We start from the raw sequence: 19,422 nt of genomic DNA on the forward strand, positions 1-19,422 counted from the left end.
CAAATAGCTGCACTCTGACACCTGACAAAATAGCCTCTCTGAATGTGAGTGATTACACAGTTGCTGAATGCCAACAGAAGATAAAGAATAATAGAAACTGTTTGCTTTGAAAAGTAATTTGCTGGTGTTGTTACTCCTAAGTTATCAGCCAAGATTTATGAACTGCCAGAAAACCCCTTAGATTACTGTTTGTAAGTCACTGGTTTTAGTGGTCTTGATAATCCAATTTTGTTTGGTTTTCAAGCACTTTGGAAACTGCTTGATAAAATGTGTACGTACATCAGAGCTGATGCATATACCACGAAGTCCTTCTTTTGCGTGGAAAAGTCTGAAAGGTTCCTGCCAGGGAAGAGGAGCACTTGCAGGGTGTACTCCTGTGTGAAGTACACCCAACCTAAAAGTACATGTGCAGCATCTTGAGCTGTGTTGTAGTCAATTAGTTACTCAGCCACCAACATAAACTCTTCCAAAAAAACCCTTTTGTCTTCCTTGATCTTACCCTAATATTTAGCAGAGGTAGAGATCTGTTTCCTGAAAATCCCCATTATTCTGTTTACAACCATGGAATCAGGTCAAGTTGACCCCAGTGGTCTTATTCCTCACTATTAATTACATTTTGAATTAGTATTAAATCTCATTAACCATGGCACTGATTCTTCTGTTCGTTGCATTTGCTGTGATAAATGTGGGCCTTCTGTGTTTTGCCTGGAGCTCAACTAATTTAGTCTAATGTCATTTAAAACAGTCTAAAATAATTAGAAAAGGCAAATGTTCCTGGAAAACTGAAATTCATTTCTCAAAAGCAAGAACCTCCAAGCAATCCTGAGAAATTGTCCACAACCGTGTAGCTCTATCTCGACCTGCAGACCTGTGAGCTTACATGTATTGAAGGCCAAACTCCTAGAAATAGTATCTTGTTGTATTGCAGGGTTTTATTGATGGGGGTTTTATGCAACTATAGGAATGCTTTACTATAAAAGGGTCCATACAGAGTTACAGACTGCTTTTCTAAGAGGTAGTAATTGCATTCTTACTTCCCTCAAACTACATAGTACAAATGGCATAGAAAAACAAATTTACTTTTTTTTAAGCTTTTCAGTTTACAGTGGCATCCTTACTGTAGCCTTTCTGTCACCAGCTATTAACTCTTCAAGTACAAATTAAAGAAGAAAAGTTAATAGCAGACCAGCAGGCTGGTTGTTAGCAGAGATGCTGGTAGCGGAGGGCAGTTCTGAACAACTTTAAGGTTCACCATAGATTAGCCATGGGGTTAATCTAATTCATAATCATAGTAATCATCATCTGTGTTTACTCCAACACTGGAGGCCTCACTGGGTTTAATTTTCTTTCTGTCGTCTTTGCCTCTTTCCATGGAAGACAGATTATCTTCACACTGCTGCAGAATCTTTTTGGAAGACATCCAACTTTCTCCTCGGCTTTCAGCTGGTGCCATGCACTGCCCTCCCCTGACATCCGTTCCTTTGGCCACCAGAGCCCTTCTGGTTCTGAGAAGGTCACAGGTGCAGTTCCAAGGGTTTCCATCTAAATACAAGTGACGGAGACGAGGTAAATACTCTAAGACTTTGCGGTCCAAGGCAGATATCTTGTTGTTCCGTAAATTTAAAACCTGAAGATGTTTCAAGTCCTTCAGCTCTTGTTCTCCAACATCCTCTATGTCATTTCCCTTTAGATCCAATCTAGCAAGGGTATCTGGAAGTCTGGTTAAAAATAAAACAAAACAAATATGTTATGTTCATCATCTTGATTCTGTTTGTGTAAGTGTGTATTCAGTGGTGGGTATTTGTCCAATAAAACTATTCCTAACAAAAAAGCAATCTTCCGCAAAAAAGTTGTGGTCCTGAAATTTTAATGTATTTGTTTTAAGTTATATGAATACTGTCTATAAACACTTGAACTGTTTTCCCAAATTATTGCAGTTCTGGCCTGTACTGACTGTTTCTACAACTGTACTAAACTACAATTTTAGTCCTACTGCATTATGAAGAAAGTTATACATTCAATTGAATGTCAGGCTTAAAAATGTCTTTTATACTCTTTAATGCCATAAGGATGCCATTGACCAAATTACAGCAGCATTAAACCCAAAGGTTTAGAGGAGCATGGCAACGCTTCCTTCAAGCACTTATTGATGGGCATCTATCACCTTTCTGAGCAACCTGTTCCAGTGTTTCACCACCCAAGTGAAGTGGATTATTTTCTTCTTGGAAAAAAAAACAACAAAAGAAGCTTTCTTTCTCCTCAGTCCTGCTGAATAGCTGCTAAGACTTATTAACCCATTAGCTGTCGCACATTAACTATATCTTTTAGCCTTTGACACAGGAAAATAACTTCTCAGATAACTGTCAGAAGTAATACTTTTCATTTCTGTATGTCCATGTGTACCTGATGATCAGCAAACAATTAAGTACATACATTTTACATCTTGTCATCTTTCCCCCTCTTTTATGTTTACAGCCTCCCCTTGAAATCTGTATTCATGGCTGGGTTGAAAATAAAAGTCCCCAGTATCCTCTTAAAGGCTGTCCTGTTTAAAGACTAATAGATAACTCCTTCCTGTTAATTTTCTTGACTACGGAGGTTGTAAAATAAGATGGATTAGACAATACTAAAGTAACTAGAAAGCATTAAACATTCCTGTCAAGCTAGACTGAAATCAAATATTTATACACCACTAAATCACTTTCTGATTATAAAGCTGCTGCCAAATAGTTTCAAATGCTAAAGGATGTGATGCTAAACAAACTGAAATTTTACTGCATTATTTATTTGGGCCAGTTAAACCTGTCCACAAGCCATAAAAATAAAATTTAATAGTGCAGTTGTGTTAAAGAAGTTGATGTTAATGGAATTACTTTGCTATTTTTATGCCATCTTATTGCACAGCTTTTTGAAGCAATACAATTGCCACTTTATCTCAGAGCAGCCTCCATTTGGCTTAATACGCCATCTGATAATGGCCAGGATCAACATGCAGATGAATGCAAGAGAACCTGTAAGCAGGGCATTAATGAACACAGTGTGCCCAAGGGATGTTTCTTCTGTGCTCCTCTGGCTGGGATTTTTCTTGTAGCCTGAAGCAGGAGAGCTTATGTGCATTTCCAATACCTTTTAATGTGTGAATTTAATGAAGCTGGGAATGCTAACACCCACTGAAAAGCACATTATTTTTTACCAGACTCAGCTCTTGAAATCTTAATATTTTAACAATAATAAACTCAGTGTGGGTTGGTAGAAACATCAGCTTTAAAATTGCTGCCTTTCCTTTTTATTGAATGCTCTATTAATTTTGTGTTATGGGAGAAGATAGATCTAAGCAGCAGTATAACTTCTCTATAATGATTCAGTTACATTCTCCTAGCAGGTTTCTCTTATTCGTGTGCTAATTAAACAAAGTAGTCTCACTGGCAGGGAGAGATGTGAAATGAGTAGATTCACTGGGGGCCACAGATCTAAGGAAAACAGCTCTACTTCTATTCTGAAGCCACTAACAAGAGTGCTAATTAGTGCCAGTTATGGCAGTGGGTTTATGGTATGCATAGCCTTCTATCATGACTGGGTCTGAATGTGATTTTTTTCCCCAGTTTGATCTTCATTCTTATAATGTCAGAAAGGACAGATGACATCTGGGAACCTCAGATTCACTTGCCTCAGTGGAATAGAAGCAAGGAGATTCTGTTCCAGCGCTAGATTCGAAAGCTGCGTGCACTGCTGAAGAGCTCCTGCCTCAAACATGCGAACAGCATTGTTGTCAAGAAACAAGTGCTTGAGGTCTTGTAGTCCCTGGAAGTCCTGCGCTGTCACCCGTTCAATCAGGTTATTGCTGCAGTCGAGCTTCTGCAGTCTGCCTGGCAGCCTGGGTGGCATAATGTGGAGCTGGTTCTTAGAGAGCTCCAGTGTTGTTAAGTTAGGAAGAAGCTGGGCACCATCTATGGACATGAGCTGATTTTCTGACAGGAAGAACTCAGACAGGTTTTCTAGGTGTTTCATGTCTCGCAGTCTTATTGTTTTGAGTTTATTTTTCTCTAATTTTAGCAATGTCAGGGATTTAGGTAGGTCAAGAGGCACTTTTGTCAGAAAGTTGCCACTTAAACTAAGAAACTGTAGATCTTTGAAAGATGCAAAGAAGTTGGTTGGGAACGAATTCAGCTTATTATCAGCCATGCTCAGATACTTTAGCCTGGGAAGCTTAAGTGGTGCAGATGCTGATTTCATGTTGTTGCCATCCAGATTCAGACTTTGTAAATTGCAAAGAGAAGAAAATGCACTTGAAGGCAGAGTTGCAATCAAATTATTTCGAATATCGAGCACCCTTAGTTTCATCAAACCTTCAAAATCAGATGCATGCAGAGTGTTGATGGAGTTATCAGCAAGTTTTAAAATTTCAAGGCCAGATGGGAGGAAGGTGGGTATGTGCTTTAGCTGATTTTTGTAGAGTTCCAGAGACTTCAAGGTGCTCAGAGCCTTGAAAGTGTTGTTTTCTATTGATTCTGTGCCACTGCACGACAGGACCAGCTCTTCAAGGGCTGACATTTTCCTGAAGTCAGTAATCTTAAAAGAGAAAAAAAAAAATTCATGTGATAGTACACCAGCTATTTACACTCCTCACTCACTACTTCTTCTGGATACTCTGACAATTGCTAGTATATATTGGGAAACTATGTATTTATTTATAATGGGAAACTAAAAGAAAAGGTAACGATAGAGGTGTTACTATAAGTACCTGCGGTTTGCCAGGTTTACTTACATTTCTATACATTTGTTGTTTTAAGTTCATATTTTGCCTGGTTTTGAGCAATCACACATTTGAAGAAGGATTATTGCTTTTATTTCTGCCTGGTGGGTAACCTGTCTAAAAGGCAGAGGCAACATCACCATTGGCAGAAACCCTTGCAGAGACTAGATGGCTGTTACACGCGTGTTATATGTGCACTGTGCTCAACAGAGCTTGAGGGACCAGGATTGAGTTCATGATACAGCCATTTCCACGTATCAGCAGTATGGTCACTGCACCACCTGTTCCCAGAGGTAGTACACATGGATGTCATCACCTCTCCTACTATAAAGTTTTGGCAGGAAACTAAAATCCAGCGCTTGTATTTCTTCTCCCCGTTCTGTGTGTCCATCCTGCCCCCGTCCCCCCTCACCCTCCCTGCCCTCCCCTCTCCTTTTCTTCAAAGTAAAAACTTTACATACTAGATGACCAAACCAAAAGTGTCAGATCAGTTTGATCTGAAAATCACCTCTGTGGAACAGATTGCTTTTAAAATAACTTATTTTTTGTTAGTTGGTAATAAACAGATGCTTTGCAGTGGTAAATGGAACTTATTTGTTGACTATGCCTGTAATACAAAGAGCCATACTAATTGCTCCATTATTTTTCTGCTCTTTTGGAACCTGCACATTTACAAAGTTTCCATCTTGTGTCTCTGGTTAAAAAGCAAACAATGGAATCTGGCTATTTCTTCCAAGCCAAGATAGGTGGAAGCTTGCAATGACAGTGAGCCTGGGAATCCTCTGAGCATACTTGTTACTTAAACAATAGTTCTAGTTTTTTGAAATTGAGATGTTGCTCATTGACCTAGGTGGTTGAATTTTAAAAATTGATTGAAATGGAAATCACAGAAAGCTCACAGCAAGATGAGCACTCTGCATAGAAGAGGTGGGAAGGAGTGTCCTCACCTATTTTCCCTTCCCACATACAATAAACATTTCAGTACAGATCTCAGGAGTACCACATCAGTGACCATTGTTAAACACTATAATCTTCATGCTGTTTCCCCCAGGTGTGAGTTGCTACCAGCACATTTTATCCTAATTGAGAGTAGCTATAAAACCTGCTTTACAGCATAACCCCTCACCCCAGACAGGAATCTACATAGAAGGCAGTACAAATACATTCTCAGTTCAGGTACTGGGTAGAAATTTTTTCTATGACCCTAATTGAACAGATCTGGCTATCACACTTGTGCATCTGAAATCTGCTTATAAAGGTGACTGCTAAAAGATTCCTTCCAGCATCATTTACCTGACTCCTGCATGTTTTTTAAGTTGTATCTTTGTACCTTAGCTACAAACCCTGCATTTTAACTTCTGTTAAAATTAAAGCTCACATGGCTGTGAAAGAGGAGTCAATCTTCACTTTGCTCTGGTGTCCTTAGTTGTCACTGGCTTCTGATGACATTCATTCAGTCTTGTAATTTCTGAGCATTGCAAGATTTTATGCAGTTAGTGAGAAAGTATAGATACAGAACATCCTCTACTGATGCAGGTTTCTCCATCATTTACATTTCAGTTCAATGAGGGAATGCACCTCCATAAAGAAATGTATTCTCAATGGCAAATAACAAAGTTGTCCTTCTTCTATTTTTTCTAGAAATGCAATTTTGTTATATGTATATGTATATATTGCTATATAGAAAAGAGAGAATTGCATGTCCAGTTTTGACTAGGAGGCTAATCTTGCAAAACCTTATCATGAGAATTCTCACTGGAATGAATTGCATTGCTCAAGAGCAGAAAAGCATTGTCATATGTGATAAAACAGTCTTAAGGACATTGAAACAAATGTGAACCTTAAAAAGTTCAACATGTTTTCTCCTATGAGCTTGAAAGCAGTATTTCCTGCTTTTCCTCAGTTGGTTGCTTTATGTCTCTAAGAGGCTTAACTTTCATCTTATTAAATGACAGAGAGCTACATGAAGGTCAATGTACAGACATTCATTCTGTAATGATGTTAGGCTTCTTAATGTGGATTATTAGAATTTCTACTTTCCACCTATTTGGGATGCTTTGCCAGGCTTTGTGACCATTCTGTTTTGAGACTTAAACATTTATCCATGCTGTTACAAAACACCCAGTCTTTCTAATCTGAGCTAAGACATATTTGAAAGCCCTTCAGCTCTCTTCTTATGTGTGACTGTAAAGCGACACTAATCTAATTTTACATTTTAAAAAGTAGATCTCTTGAAAGTGAACCTAAGACAATATTATTTTAATAAAAATATTTTCATTTTTGTTGTCATTTTTAATTACTTTTTTCCTTTTTCAATTTTTGTAAACTGGGATTCATTATGAGCAGTTTCTTAAACCAATGCCCTATTGTGGGTTCCAGAGAACCAATTTTCTTTCAGCAGAGAAAAACCCATGTATTCATATAGTTAGAAAGAAACTAAATCTTCCAGTTAGAGTAAACAGGTTGCAGATGGTCTTCAAGTAGAGGAGGAGGCAGAAATAATTGAAAAAAAGGTGCTAAAATAATCTAGTTTTGTTATTAGGAAGTATGTTTGTAAAAATATCAAAAGCAAAAATCCCAGCCAGTATATTCAGTGATGATCAGCCCTGTCAGAACAAATACTAAGTTGATCTGGGTAAAAAAAAAAATAGTATTTTTCTTCAGAACATACTGTATTTAGCATATAAACATAGATTCTTTTCTTTTTCATTTCTTTACAATTTTAGTAATAACCACTGCAAAGGAATGTCCAAAAGTAATGGGTGCTCAGTTTGAAATATGATTTGTTTATTATTCTGGGGATGCTAATTACCAAGCCATAGTAGTATACGTGAATGCTTACATTAAAAACTCAGCTGTGAAAAGTCTAGGCTTCCATTCAACATCTTTTTGAAAATATGTTATTTCCTATAAGATTAGGTAAATTAAGGATAAAAAAAACCAAAAGCAAAACAAAACAAAACAAACTCAAACAAACAAAAAAACCCCAAACAAAACAAAACAAACCCTCCAAAAAAACAAAAAAAACCCCAACCCTAAAGCTTTTTTGTAGGGTTTCAAGATATGTATTTTAGAAGCAGAAATCAAAACGTGTGCCAGGTGGAATTGCTCAGCTCTGTAAAGTTAAGCATATGTATTTATGATGTCAAGACCTTGGAAACACAATTTGTTTCATGGAAAGAAAAGTGAAAAATATATTCACAGACCCAGTCTAATCTTAAGGAAAGAATCTACATTACAGGCAGACAGCATGAAAGGACTTTCAGTGCAAAGTCAGTAGTAGAGGTAAGGCACACAGATTGCTCATCTGATTTTATGTTTAAAATGTAAAATTCTCTCCTTATATGTGTTCATGCACCAGAGGTTCTGAATAGTAATAAAACATTTATTCCACTACTCAATTCACTTATATCCAACATTTCTAACAAACACCTGTCTTTTGCACTAGTCAGAACCTAAGGCCACTTTCTAGTATCAGAGGAGAAGCTGATAGGTATGGGCAATTAGCCTAAGACAGGAAAAATGTCTCATCTTCCTTATCTTGCAAAGAAAATAATAATTCCCCCTTCCCCCGAAAATGTATTTCCTAATAATTCATTCGACAGACCATTTGTTTAACTGGAGCACATTGATATAGCTAAACCTCACCAATGAACTTGGACTTTTCTAGGTATGGGAGCTAAGCAAGAAAACCAGGGATATTACTAGTAGCTAAAACAGAAGAAAACACTTCCTCAGAGTTTAAATCCAAAATTACTATTTCTTGGTGTGCAACAGGTATCCCAGCTGCTGCTCTGAGTTGCCTTTTTGAGCCATTTCATTCAATCCTGAGAGCAAAATCAGAGGTGCATTTCAGAGCAGTTAAAGTTATATTCTTTATAAGAAAACATCCAGATGTCCAAATGGAATATTTGTTATTATTTGTAGTAAACTGATACACAGCAAGCATGTACAATACAGGCAGTTGTATTTCCCTTGTTTGTATCTATAGAAGTTAAATGTATTAAATATATTTCAGGGTAGGAAACAGAGAAGCACCATTCCAGACTGCAGGGCAAAAGGAGTATAAGCTTGATCATGCCTTTAATAATGTGATCCAGTGATGTCTCAAGAAACCCAGAATAAACTTTTTTAAGAACACAAGTGGTTGGCAGCTGCAGTTAGAAGCTGCTGTTGTTAATATGGGTTATTAGATAGGCCTACCATTGCTTTTACAAACATCTCACACTCTGCCTTACATTCTTACTCCATCTGCCATTTCTAATAACAGTTGTACCTGAGACTTGCAACTCTAGAGGAGGAAAAGAGCTTCAATTTCATTCATTAGGGAAATGATTCTAGCTACATAAAATTTTTCAATTTACTTTAAAAAAAGTATTATGTTGTATCAAAGGTAGCAAAAGCCTTTAACAAGTTAAAAAATAACACTGGAAGTCAATGATTATTTGACAATATAAAAAAAAAAAAAAGTCAACATTTGGCTCCTAATTATAAATGACTATTTTTTGAGTTACATACAAAATACCATTGTGGTAGTATGAACTGGTGCTCAGAGACTACAGGATAATAAAAATACGATAGGAATATATTTACATATCCTGCAAATGTAAATAAGAATAAAAACAGATCTGGCAGCATTTCATCAGTTTTAGAATGTGGAATAAGATTCTTCCTTCACTGGAAAGCCACCACCATCTGGGAAGGTTTTAGTTACAGTGCACTACAGAAACTATTTTTACTGTTGTTTTTTTTTTCCTACCTGGAGTTGTTTAATTTTGCTGTGACTGATGTAGAGTCTCCTGGTGGCAGAAGGAATTCCTGTGGGGATCTCTGTAGCTCTGTAGCATTGCACTGACTGGGCAGGGTCACAGCTGCATCTTCTTGGGCAAGTGGTACTTAGACTGCTGTGAAAATAAAAGATGAGTAGAAGGTAAGATAAATACATCTTCCAAAACAGGAGCTTTGAAATTGTCTCAGCAACAGGCAGCTTGAATTAAGCACTAAAGTCCTTTTATACCATGAAATCTGATAAAAGGATATTACGACTGTTTATTTTATCCCAGTGAAAAAACAGCAAAAACAATACCATAATTTGCTTGGGTTAAAATATTGGCAGGCATTACAAAGAGTGAGAAACTTAAACAGTGATAAGGTGCCTTTACATTTGTAGGTATGTGAAATTAGTGTTATTTATTACCTGACATCTAATCTGCAAACACCCATATTATCTCCAGTTTCCTAGTTTTGTTAAATGTGACACCACAGAATTAGTGGAGAAAAGATAAAGAGCTCTTTTATAGTAGGGCTGTAAAAACCTTTGCATCTCCTGTGACCCAGTATTAGAAACAGTAAAAACACAACTAAAACCAACATTGAAGCTTTTTCACTCTTCCTCTTGCATTATTTAGACCCTCAAAGAAACCCCAAATCCAGGCAGCTTTTGTTTTCAAGCTAAAACATTCTGTTCATTTTCTGAATATCTGTGATAAAACAGACTGCTTGTTGGTACAGATTTTTTAAAGACTGGACAAAAATCTAAGTTACCTGTATTTCTGTAATTCTCATAAATCAAAGTTCAATTATTCTCATATTTGAAAATTAGAAAAGTGGAACACTTGAAAGCATTTATTGTAAGACAAGAGGCAAATGATCAAGATAAGACCTGTTTAACCCATGAAAGATGGAGAACTCTAAAATTTCCCTCAGTTTTCCCTGTTCTTATCAGTGCTTCTGTCACATTTCTGTTAGCCATGCCAGCTAGAAATGTAAAGTTTGGTTTGTGATTATTTTAGGAACTTTCTATGCATTGTTTTTTTCTTTTGTACTCAGCGATGTAATATGTATGAAGTAGTATACTTAGGAAACTGATCTGCTTTGCTGTTTCCTTCCATCCTCTCCATCACATTCTCTGTAGTAGCTAATCCTATTCCTTGAACTCAGGCCAGTTATTTTTCCAAGCAGAAGATGATGTCAAGTTGCTTTGACAAATGGATAACTGAACTGGGGACTGTCCTTGATGGGAATGCCTATTGGATGCAGCTGGGTTTACACTGGACGATTGCCATATTTCCTTCCAGAGATCCTTCTGTCTCCTTAATGGTCTACACTGTGAGTGCAGAACCCCAACCCAGCATCTGCTAAACCAAACAGCAAGAGCAGAAACCTTTTCCTAAAACAGCCTGTCAAATTGGCATGTTTAACAAGCTGTGCAGCAAAATCCTGCCTGACTTATGCCATAGTGATCAACTGAGCAAAAATGAGTGGGTGAGCAGGATCAGTAGTGGTGCTTTAGAACAAATATTTTAATGCATCTTGATCTAGTTTGTGATTTTGCCTTTCCTGCCCCCCCCACCCCCTAAAAGGGTCAGAGTACCCAGAAAAAAACTGTAAAACTTTTCTGCATACTGACAGCTATCTGTGTTACATTTTAGCATGCCCTGAGATAATCTTTGAACCTGTTTTCCCACTGACTTCAGGTTAAATGCTGAGTTCATTAAGACAATAATGCTCAGGGTCTTACATAGGAATTTGTGTTCCTCGATCATGTAATCAAAAAATGAATGCTTTTTATTCAAGGAAGGTCAAAAGAAATGCAGATTCGACCCCACAGTTTGAAGTTTAGAGCTCCAGAGTCAGTCTGAATAGAGTTAATTTTCTTAGTAATTTTCCTGAAAGCTTGTACAGTGCTGCCTTTTGTCTTTTTAGTATAAGAAAAATGATCATTGGTATTTTGGTCATTGTTAAGAGATGTTTTTTGTAAGTCTGGGATGTCTCCATTCCCCATGTTCTGCTAACAAGCACAGGTGCAAAAGAAGCTTAAACCAAAAGATAAGGAGTCTACAACTGTCAGCAGAGACTGCAAATCAATGAGATAACAGCAGTCAACATCCTGCCTGCCTGGACACAGAAGAAGAAACCAATAAGGGTTGGGTGTATTGTTCACAAGTGTATAATTGCCCATGGATTTCTTTGTTTGGGGTCCCTCTCTGGAGGTACACAGCTTGAGCTGACCCTGCTGCTGAACCTTTCAATTAAATTATTTATAAGATCTAATGCCTGAGACTCCTCTGCAGGAAACCTAGAATTGAGCCTGAAGAAGGATGAAGCACAACTGAGAGTAGAAGTATGTGCGTGTGTGTGATTCCTCGAATGCTCAGGCAGCAGCTTCCCGTTAATACTCAAGCAAGATTTCAGCATCTGCAGTACTGGTGTTTGTGCCTTTTCTTCCTGCAGCAAAGTCAGAGGTTTGACAAAAGCACACATGTATGTCAAGCCATAATTTTTTAACTTTGTATTCCATTTAGAAAATGATACAAAAGTATAATGACATTAGACTGCAAAACTCTAGTTACAGAGCATTTAGAAACGTCTGAGTTAAGGCAGCCTATAAAACCTCAGGGTGAATCCTTTGTAATCCAGATGATGGCACAGACCACACAAGGGAAGATGCAGTATTGTCACAAAAAAAAATATGGAGAAGCTGAGCTTCCCATGTCCCTTGCCTATGGAAAGGAGAAGCATGCAGGAAAATAACGGTTTAAGGCTTGCAGAGGGCGAGAGCTTGGTCCTGAGGGATTTCACAAGCACAAGCAGTTTGGCAACTAGGAACTGCTAAGTGATGGCGTATGCTCTGAAGAATCCTTGGCATATTTAGCTGCCATATGCTATCAAGTGCCTGCCACTGATTATGTGTGAATTTATAATTTATTTGTTTCTGGAGATTTTTATCTTGGATTTGGACCAATTTTTCATAGGAACAACAAATGGCACTTGTCTGCTACAAAGGTTACCTTCAAACACTGCTTTCCAGAGTGGATTGGGCTGCTAAGGGAAACAATCGTAAGATTGTTTTTGAAAATATTATACTTCCTTTAATAATCTGTTGAAATAATATGAACTGCTTTGCAGAAATGTTTCTTAAACAAAGAACCTCAGAGAGTTACACCCAATTAAGAATATCAACCTATTCTAGGCAAATTAATGATACCTAATTAATATAAATAATATAAACATTATAAATTTATCCCAAGTTTTTTTGTGGTTTATTCCTACAAAATAAAACTGTAAGTAGAATTTCACAAAATCAGCCAAAGGCCTGCCTAAAAATGATGTGTCAGTCTTCTTCATGAGCCAAGAATTTTGTGGAAATATTTTTTATCCCTGTTTAGCTTTCATAGTGTATGGAAAATGTGCTTTCTATCTCCATGCAAGGCCATCTTCATACACTGGAAACAGCTGCTGAGTAACTTAAAGCAGATTTTTGCTCCACACAATAATGTAGGTTTCCTTTTTTTCCTCCATGCTGGCTACATAGAGGAGATGAAAGTGATAACCCCTTAGAAATTTCTCATATTTCACCTGTCTGTGGCACATTTACATTCCAGAGGAAATAGCACAGTGAAACCTGTTGAAAAGGATGAAACAGTTTTAAACAAAAAGTCACATATCGAGGAGTTCTAGTCATTGCCAGTTTTATGATAGTGCTGAAGGATCATAACCTGGATGCTTTTGGGGCAGGCACTCTGAAGACAACAAATAAGCAGCACCCATGCGAAGGAAGTCAGTTTAAATAATTTAATCTGCATATGGCTGTTGTAATTGCCCTTCAAAGTATCATTGCTAATGGAATCCACTTGATGGAGAACTGTTATTCATCAATAAGTGAGCCACAGAGAGCAGTGCTCATGAAACCACACAGTACTGTGTGATACAATGACAGTTTTCTAGTCATGGTATTTCAAGTTGGTCCCAGAAGGAATGTAGAGGGGGAAATAAAGAGGGCAAATACGATGGCTGAATTCATTCTCAACCTAGAATTTAAATACATAGGTCTTTTGTATGTGAACAGTTAGGTAACATCTGTAATTAACCTGTGTAAGACCATGGCTCTTGCAGTATCACTTGAAAATTAAGCACCAGGGGTGGATCACCCAATGATACTGGAATCATGACAATTCTGTCTCTAGTGTTTTGCACACACAACAGTGGTTCAGGTCAGTACATAACAACCATGACCTGTAAGGGCTATTCAGGGTGCTGTACAAAGCCAGCTAGTTCCAGCCCTTCCATTTCCTATGGGTGTCTTTAGCCTTTAAGAGCAGCCTGCTAGTAACTGTGCATCCAACAGAACCAGAATGGAGCTTAAACTGTAAAAAAAATGTCTGCTCTTCAAACTGCAAGGCACAGTTTCCACAAGAGGACATTGAAACTGCTAGCAGTTTTTGAAATTATACCCACTGTGTACAGAAAAAGGGAGTTTCATTCTTCAAGGCTATAAAAGCTTAATGTTTTTGGCATGTCTTTTATTAATTTTAAAAATAAAAATTCAGAATGAGAAGAGTTAAGCTTAACGGTATACATAGAAATAAGCATGGGAATAAGACCACACTAAGCACTGTAAAAAAGAAAAGCTGGTCTGACAAAGTGATTTGTGGAAGTTGTGTAGAAAGAGACCAATAAGGAGTAAATGTTCCCTCTAAATAGTAGTGAGTGAATTGTTGCACCCATGGACTGGCTGTGTGGACTGTAGAAGGCAGCCAACTATGAACTCTCTAGGCCTGAAAGGCGGGAGTCACTTAAAATGTACAAAACCTTTTAAAAGTCTGAGTTTGGTTAGCAGAAATATTCTGTAATGACAACTGAAAATACATGTCCCTTTAGGTATCAGCATGGATGGATAACTTCCTCCTCTCTGACATGCTTTAGAAAGGAAAATTTTCATCATCTTGGCTAAATCGTTTTTTTTAGAATACGAAAAACTTGCTTTGTCATCTCAGTTTTATCCCATACTTTAATACTGCAATGAATTACTTGTTTTCTCTCCATTTCCCCCTTTGGTGTCCCTGCTTGTGTCTGTACAACCAACCACTTAATCAACCCCCTCGAGATGCTTCAGCGCTAACCACACAGAAGATGGCCTTGACACGTGCAGACGCCGTGGCCTGGCACACACAGCTGGGCAGCTGCAATTACACAAGCTCCCAGGTGAACTGACCCTCATGTGCAAACACACGTGTTTATATTGTAAACTCCTTGTGCAGAAGCTAGGTCTAACCAAAGGTTTGTAGAGTATCTCACACAACGCTTTCCCAGTCTTGGCATGGACGCTAGATACCAAATACACAGCAGTGGTGATGTCAGTCAAAGTGGATATTTTCTTCCTTTTGATTTTCCTTATTACTTTGTTTTGTATGAAAGTGTGTCCTCCTCATGCTTACTCATAGCACGGTTGGGGCTGGAAGGGGGCTTAAAGACGAACTAGGTCCAACCCAGACACACAGGGACGACAGAGCCAGGCACAGCCGCTGCGTGGTCACTGCTGTTTTATTGGACCCGGGGCCACGGTGATGCGGGGACGCTGCTGGCTGGAGGTCTCGGGGACGGCGGCTCCGCTCCCGCCCAGGGCTGGGTCAGCTCAGTAGCGGCGTCTGCGTCTCCCCCTGCGCCGCCGGCTCCTCCTCCGGCGCCTTCTGGACCGGGAGCGGCGATAGCCCCTCACCCGGCGAAGGCGGCGGGAGCGGCTCCGGTACCTCCGGCGGCGGCGGCTGCGGCGGCGGCGGCTGCGGCTGCGGCTGCGGGTCCTTCTTCTCCGGTACCGGGCCATGGTGGGACTGCCCGAGTGGGGTGGGCGCCCCGCTTTTATAGGGGTGCTGAGGCAGGGTCCTCTGTGACACCGCACCGCGTCACACGGTCTCCCTGGTGGCGGCGGCAGCACCGTCTCCGCGGCTGCCAGCGGCCCCAGCCCTGCCGGGGGGCGATGTGCGCACCGAGAACGGAGGGAGGGTGATGCCGAGGGCTCTGGCAATAAGGATCATCTGGTTCCAACCCCCCTGCCATGGGCAGGGACACCTCCCACGAGACCAGGTTGCTCAAAGCCCCGTCCAACCTGACCTTGAACACTTCCAGGCAGGGGGCAGCCACCACTTCCCCAGGCAGCCTGTTCCAGTGTCTCCCCACCCTCACAGTGAGGAATTTCTTCCTAATAGACTTCAGCAAAGCCTTTGTCACAGTCTCCCAGAGCATCCTCCTGGAAAAGCTGACAGCCTACGGCTTGGACAGGTGCACCCTTCGCTGGGTTAAAAACTGGTTGGATGACGAGGCCCAGAGAGTGGGGGGTGATTGGTTGGCATCTGTGACCAGAGGTGTCCCCCAGGGATCAATACTCCAATATCTTTATTGATGACTGGATGAGGGGATTTAGTCTACCCTTAGTAAATTTGTGGATGACACCAAGTTGGGAGGGAGTGTCGATCTGCTGGAGGGTAGGAAAACCTGGACAGGCTGGGTTGATGGGCTGAGGCCGAAGGTATGAGGTTCAACAAGACCAAGTGCAGGGTCCTGCATTTTGGCCACAGTAACCCCAGGCAGCGCTACAGGCTGGGGGAAGGAGTGGCTGGAGAGCAGCCCAGCAGAGAGGGACCTGGGAGTACTGGTTGACAGCTGGTTAAACATGAGCCAGCAGTGTGCCCAGGTGGCCCAGGAGGCCAATGGTATCCTGGCTTGTATCAGGACTAGTGTGGCCAGCAGGAATAGAGATGTAATTCTCCCCCTGTACACAGGACTGAGGCCTCACCTGGAGTACTGTGTGCAGCTCTGGGCCACTCACTTCAAGAAAGATACTGAGGTGCTGGAGCAGGGCCAGAGGAGAGCAAGGAGGGTGGTGAAGGGACTAGAGGGGACGTCTTATGAGGAGAGTCTAAGGGAGCTGGAGTTGTTTAGCCTGGAGGACACTCAGGGGGCACCTTATCACTCTCTACAACCACCTGAATGGAGGTTGTTGTCAGGTGGGGGTCAGGCTCTTCTCCCAGGCAACTACAGAACAAGAGGGCATGGCCTGAAGCTGCACCAGGGGAGGTTTAGGTTGGGTATTAGGAAGCACTTCCTCACAGGAGGGTGATCAGACATTGGAATGGACTGCCCAGGGAAGTGGTGGAGTCACCATCCGTGGATGTGTTTAAGGAAAGACTGGATGTGGCACTTAGTGCCATGGTCTGGCTCATGTGGTGGTGTTAGGTCATAGGTTGGACTTGATGATTTCAGAGGTCTTTCCCAGCCTCAATAATTCTGTGATTCTGTAAGATCAATCCACCCTCTTTCAGCTTATAACCATTCCTCCTCATTCTATCACTACATCACTACAGTCCTCCAGCTTTTCCCGCTGTAGACCCCCTTCAGATACTGGAAGACTATTATAACGTTTCCTCAGAGCCTTCTCTTCTCCAGGCTGAACAGGACCAACTCTCTCAGCCTGTCTCGTAGGAGAGCTGTTTCAGTCCTCTGATCATCTTCATGGCCCTCCTGTGGACTCAGTCCAGGAGCTTCATGTCCTTCCTGTGTTGGGAACTCCAGAATGGGACACAGCACTCCAGGTGGGGTCTCACAAGAACAGAATAGAGGGGCAGAATCACGTTGCTTGACCTGCTGGTCAAACTTATTTTGATGCAGCCGAGAACACAGTTGGCTTTCTGGGCTGCAAGTGTACATTGCTGGCTCATGCTGAGCTGCTCATCAACCGACATCCCCAAGTCCATTCTCCATGGTCATTTACTCTTTAGGCACAAAGTAAGTTTTCAGATAATTTGTCAGTTACTCCAGTCAAGTATGTAGGTTTAAATGCATGAAGTACTCTGCTATTTACTAAATAGCAGAGTAACACAGATACCTCACATTCTCTATACTCTATCTTGTCTAGAATAATTGAAGTTATGTGCATAAATTATACATTTAGAAATTAGCCGATGATTAGCTTCACTAGCTCTGCCTCATTGTAGGTAAGGTCAAATGAGCAGATCAGAAAACTTTCAGTTAAGTCCTTTTGGCATTAAAAGTATTACATTCATTTTAAATCTACTTGATGTATAACTTGCTGCAACTATTTGATTGTTAGAAATGTCTCTTGAGTGTAGAACGATTCTTACTGCTAGTCTCAAACTACCACTGTTCTTCATATGTTCTTAAACTAATTTCTTGACATCATCAAAGCAGAGTATACTACAGTTTACTTTAAATCAATTTAACCTGATTGACGGCCAAAACTACTAACCTCTCCAAGGTTCAATTCCATAATTACAGCACACCTTGCTTACAGAACAGAGTTCAGGTTGTCTGGGGGCTTTTGGCAGGCATTTCAAGAGTAACTGGGATAGATCAGAATTTTCTATAAGGGGATCTATAAGTATAGTTTTGAGATAATGAAGCTATTTATCTGTTTACTTTTGTATCAGTGATATCTGCTTTTAATTGCAAACCTTTTTTATGCAGTATTTCCAGGAAAGAATATCAATAGAACCTAATGATAACTATATTTACCAAGATTTGGTGTCACAGCTGCAGATTTTCTTAATAATATATAGCATTCCTTCTCATGTATCCATAGTCCAGTAAGGATTAGACTGAAATTATAGTGCAGGTAGACTTCTGAAAGAATTGTATTTGAGAAGGTGATCTTTGAGTGAAATAAGCAGAGACAAAACCTCGTTTTACTTGTGAAATGTAAGGATATGCAAAACAAAGGTAGCACTGATAAGGAAGGAAAGGGTTAAAATTAATGACCACAAAACTCTGATACCACTGTAGATAAAGACAATTTAAGACAGAGCTGGACCAACCCCTAAACTAAAGTGAAAGGACACTAAAAAACAGAGAATATGTGATTATTTTAAAAAGAGGCAGTTATCCATTAAGTACATTAAGATTATTGAGGCAGTATTTGCAATAGATATGTTACATAGTAACTATGGAAGACTTCCTTCTCAGGATAAGCAGATACTGTTCAAATGCATAACTGAGATATATTAGCAGGAAATTCTAATGCTTGTCTAAGTTCTAGATTACTGCTCCATTAAAAAAAAAGGCAAAGAATGCAACATAATTCTATAGGTACTTGTCAAATGGGATATCTACCAGACTCAAAGCTAACAAAAAAACCTGATAGTCCTGAAACAATTTTATTGTGTGGCTGAACTAATTTAAACAATAATAATAGTTTAGCTTTTGATACAGCAAATGCTTTGATTTTCTGTCAGATCCTGTTGTATAAAAAAGACAGTCAATATGGCTGTGGAGAATGAACATTATGATGAAGGTTAAGGAAATGCTCTGTTAAGCTGGGCTCACTCAGGAGCACTTGGGCAACCTTAGACACTTTGCTCAGCAACTCTTCTGGATACAGCAATGTATTGTGCCAGACTTTTTTCTGTACATATATATAAAGGTATTTATAGTTTTTGTTTCCATCATGCATGGGCTTCACAGAACAGAACCCCTGTTAGGTGCCCAGTTTGTTACTGCCTACCTTCAGTTACAGTGCAGGCAATTTGAACAGTAAAGGGGCAAACAAGCAGGTTTGTAGCAACAATCTGTAGGCTTCTTGTCAAGCCTATGGTAGGGAGATCCCGAAGGAAACGTGGTATCTAGTGTTAGTAGTGAAGTTTGCTTTTATTCAGCACTTCTGAAAGCACAGCCTGATGGAAGCAGAGTTCTTTCCTGGTTTGACATGTCTCTTCAGATTCCAGGTGATTGGCCTAACCATTGAGCTGTAAAGAGGTATCTTTCTGTCTCTTTGTGTCCCAATCAATTATTTATGCAAAGTGGAGCAAGGAAAGAAACCCACCGAATGCTCTACAGCCCTAGGGCAGGCTGTGCAGGAATCCTGGAGATACCATTTTCTT

General features: G+C 39.9%; 1 protein-coding gene across 1 annotated transcript; it reads right to left on the reverse strand.

Moving 5' to 3' along the window:
- Window positions 1-1,270: 1,270 nt before the first annotated feature.
- On the reverse strand, window positions 1,271-9,698 carry LOC127383273 (nephrocan-like). Its single transcript, XM_051615898.1, has 3 exons — window positions 9,513-9,698; window positions 3,668-4,569; window positions 1,271-1,718 (listed from the first exon to the last, which is right to left on the reverse strand). Exons 1-3 carry the CDS (start codon window positions 9,696-9,698, stop codon window positions 1,271-1,273), a joined length of 1,536 nt encoding a protein of 511 aa, XP_051471858.1.
- Between the last annotated feature and the right edge of the window lie 9,724 nt (window positions 9,699-19,422).

The sequence above is a fragment of the Apus apus genome, chromosome 3 (assembly GCF_020740795.1).
Source record: "Apus apus isolate bApuApu2 chromosome 3, bApuApu2.pri.cur, whole genome shotgun sequence".
In the NCBI taxonomy this organism is placed as follows: Eukaryota; Metazoa; Chordata; class Aves; order Apodiformes; family Apodidae; genus Apus; species Apus apus.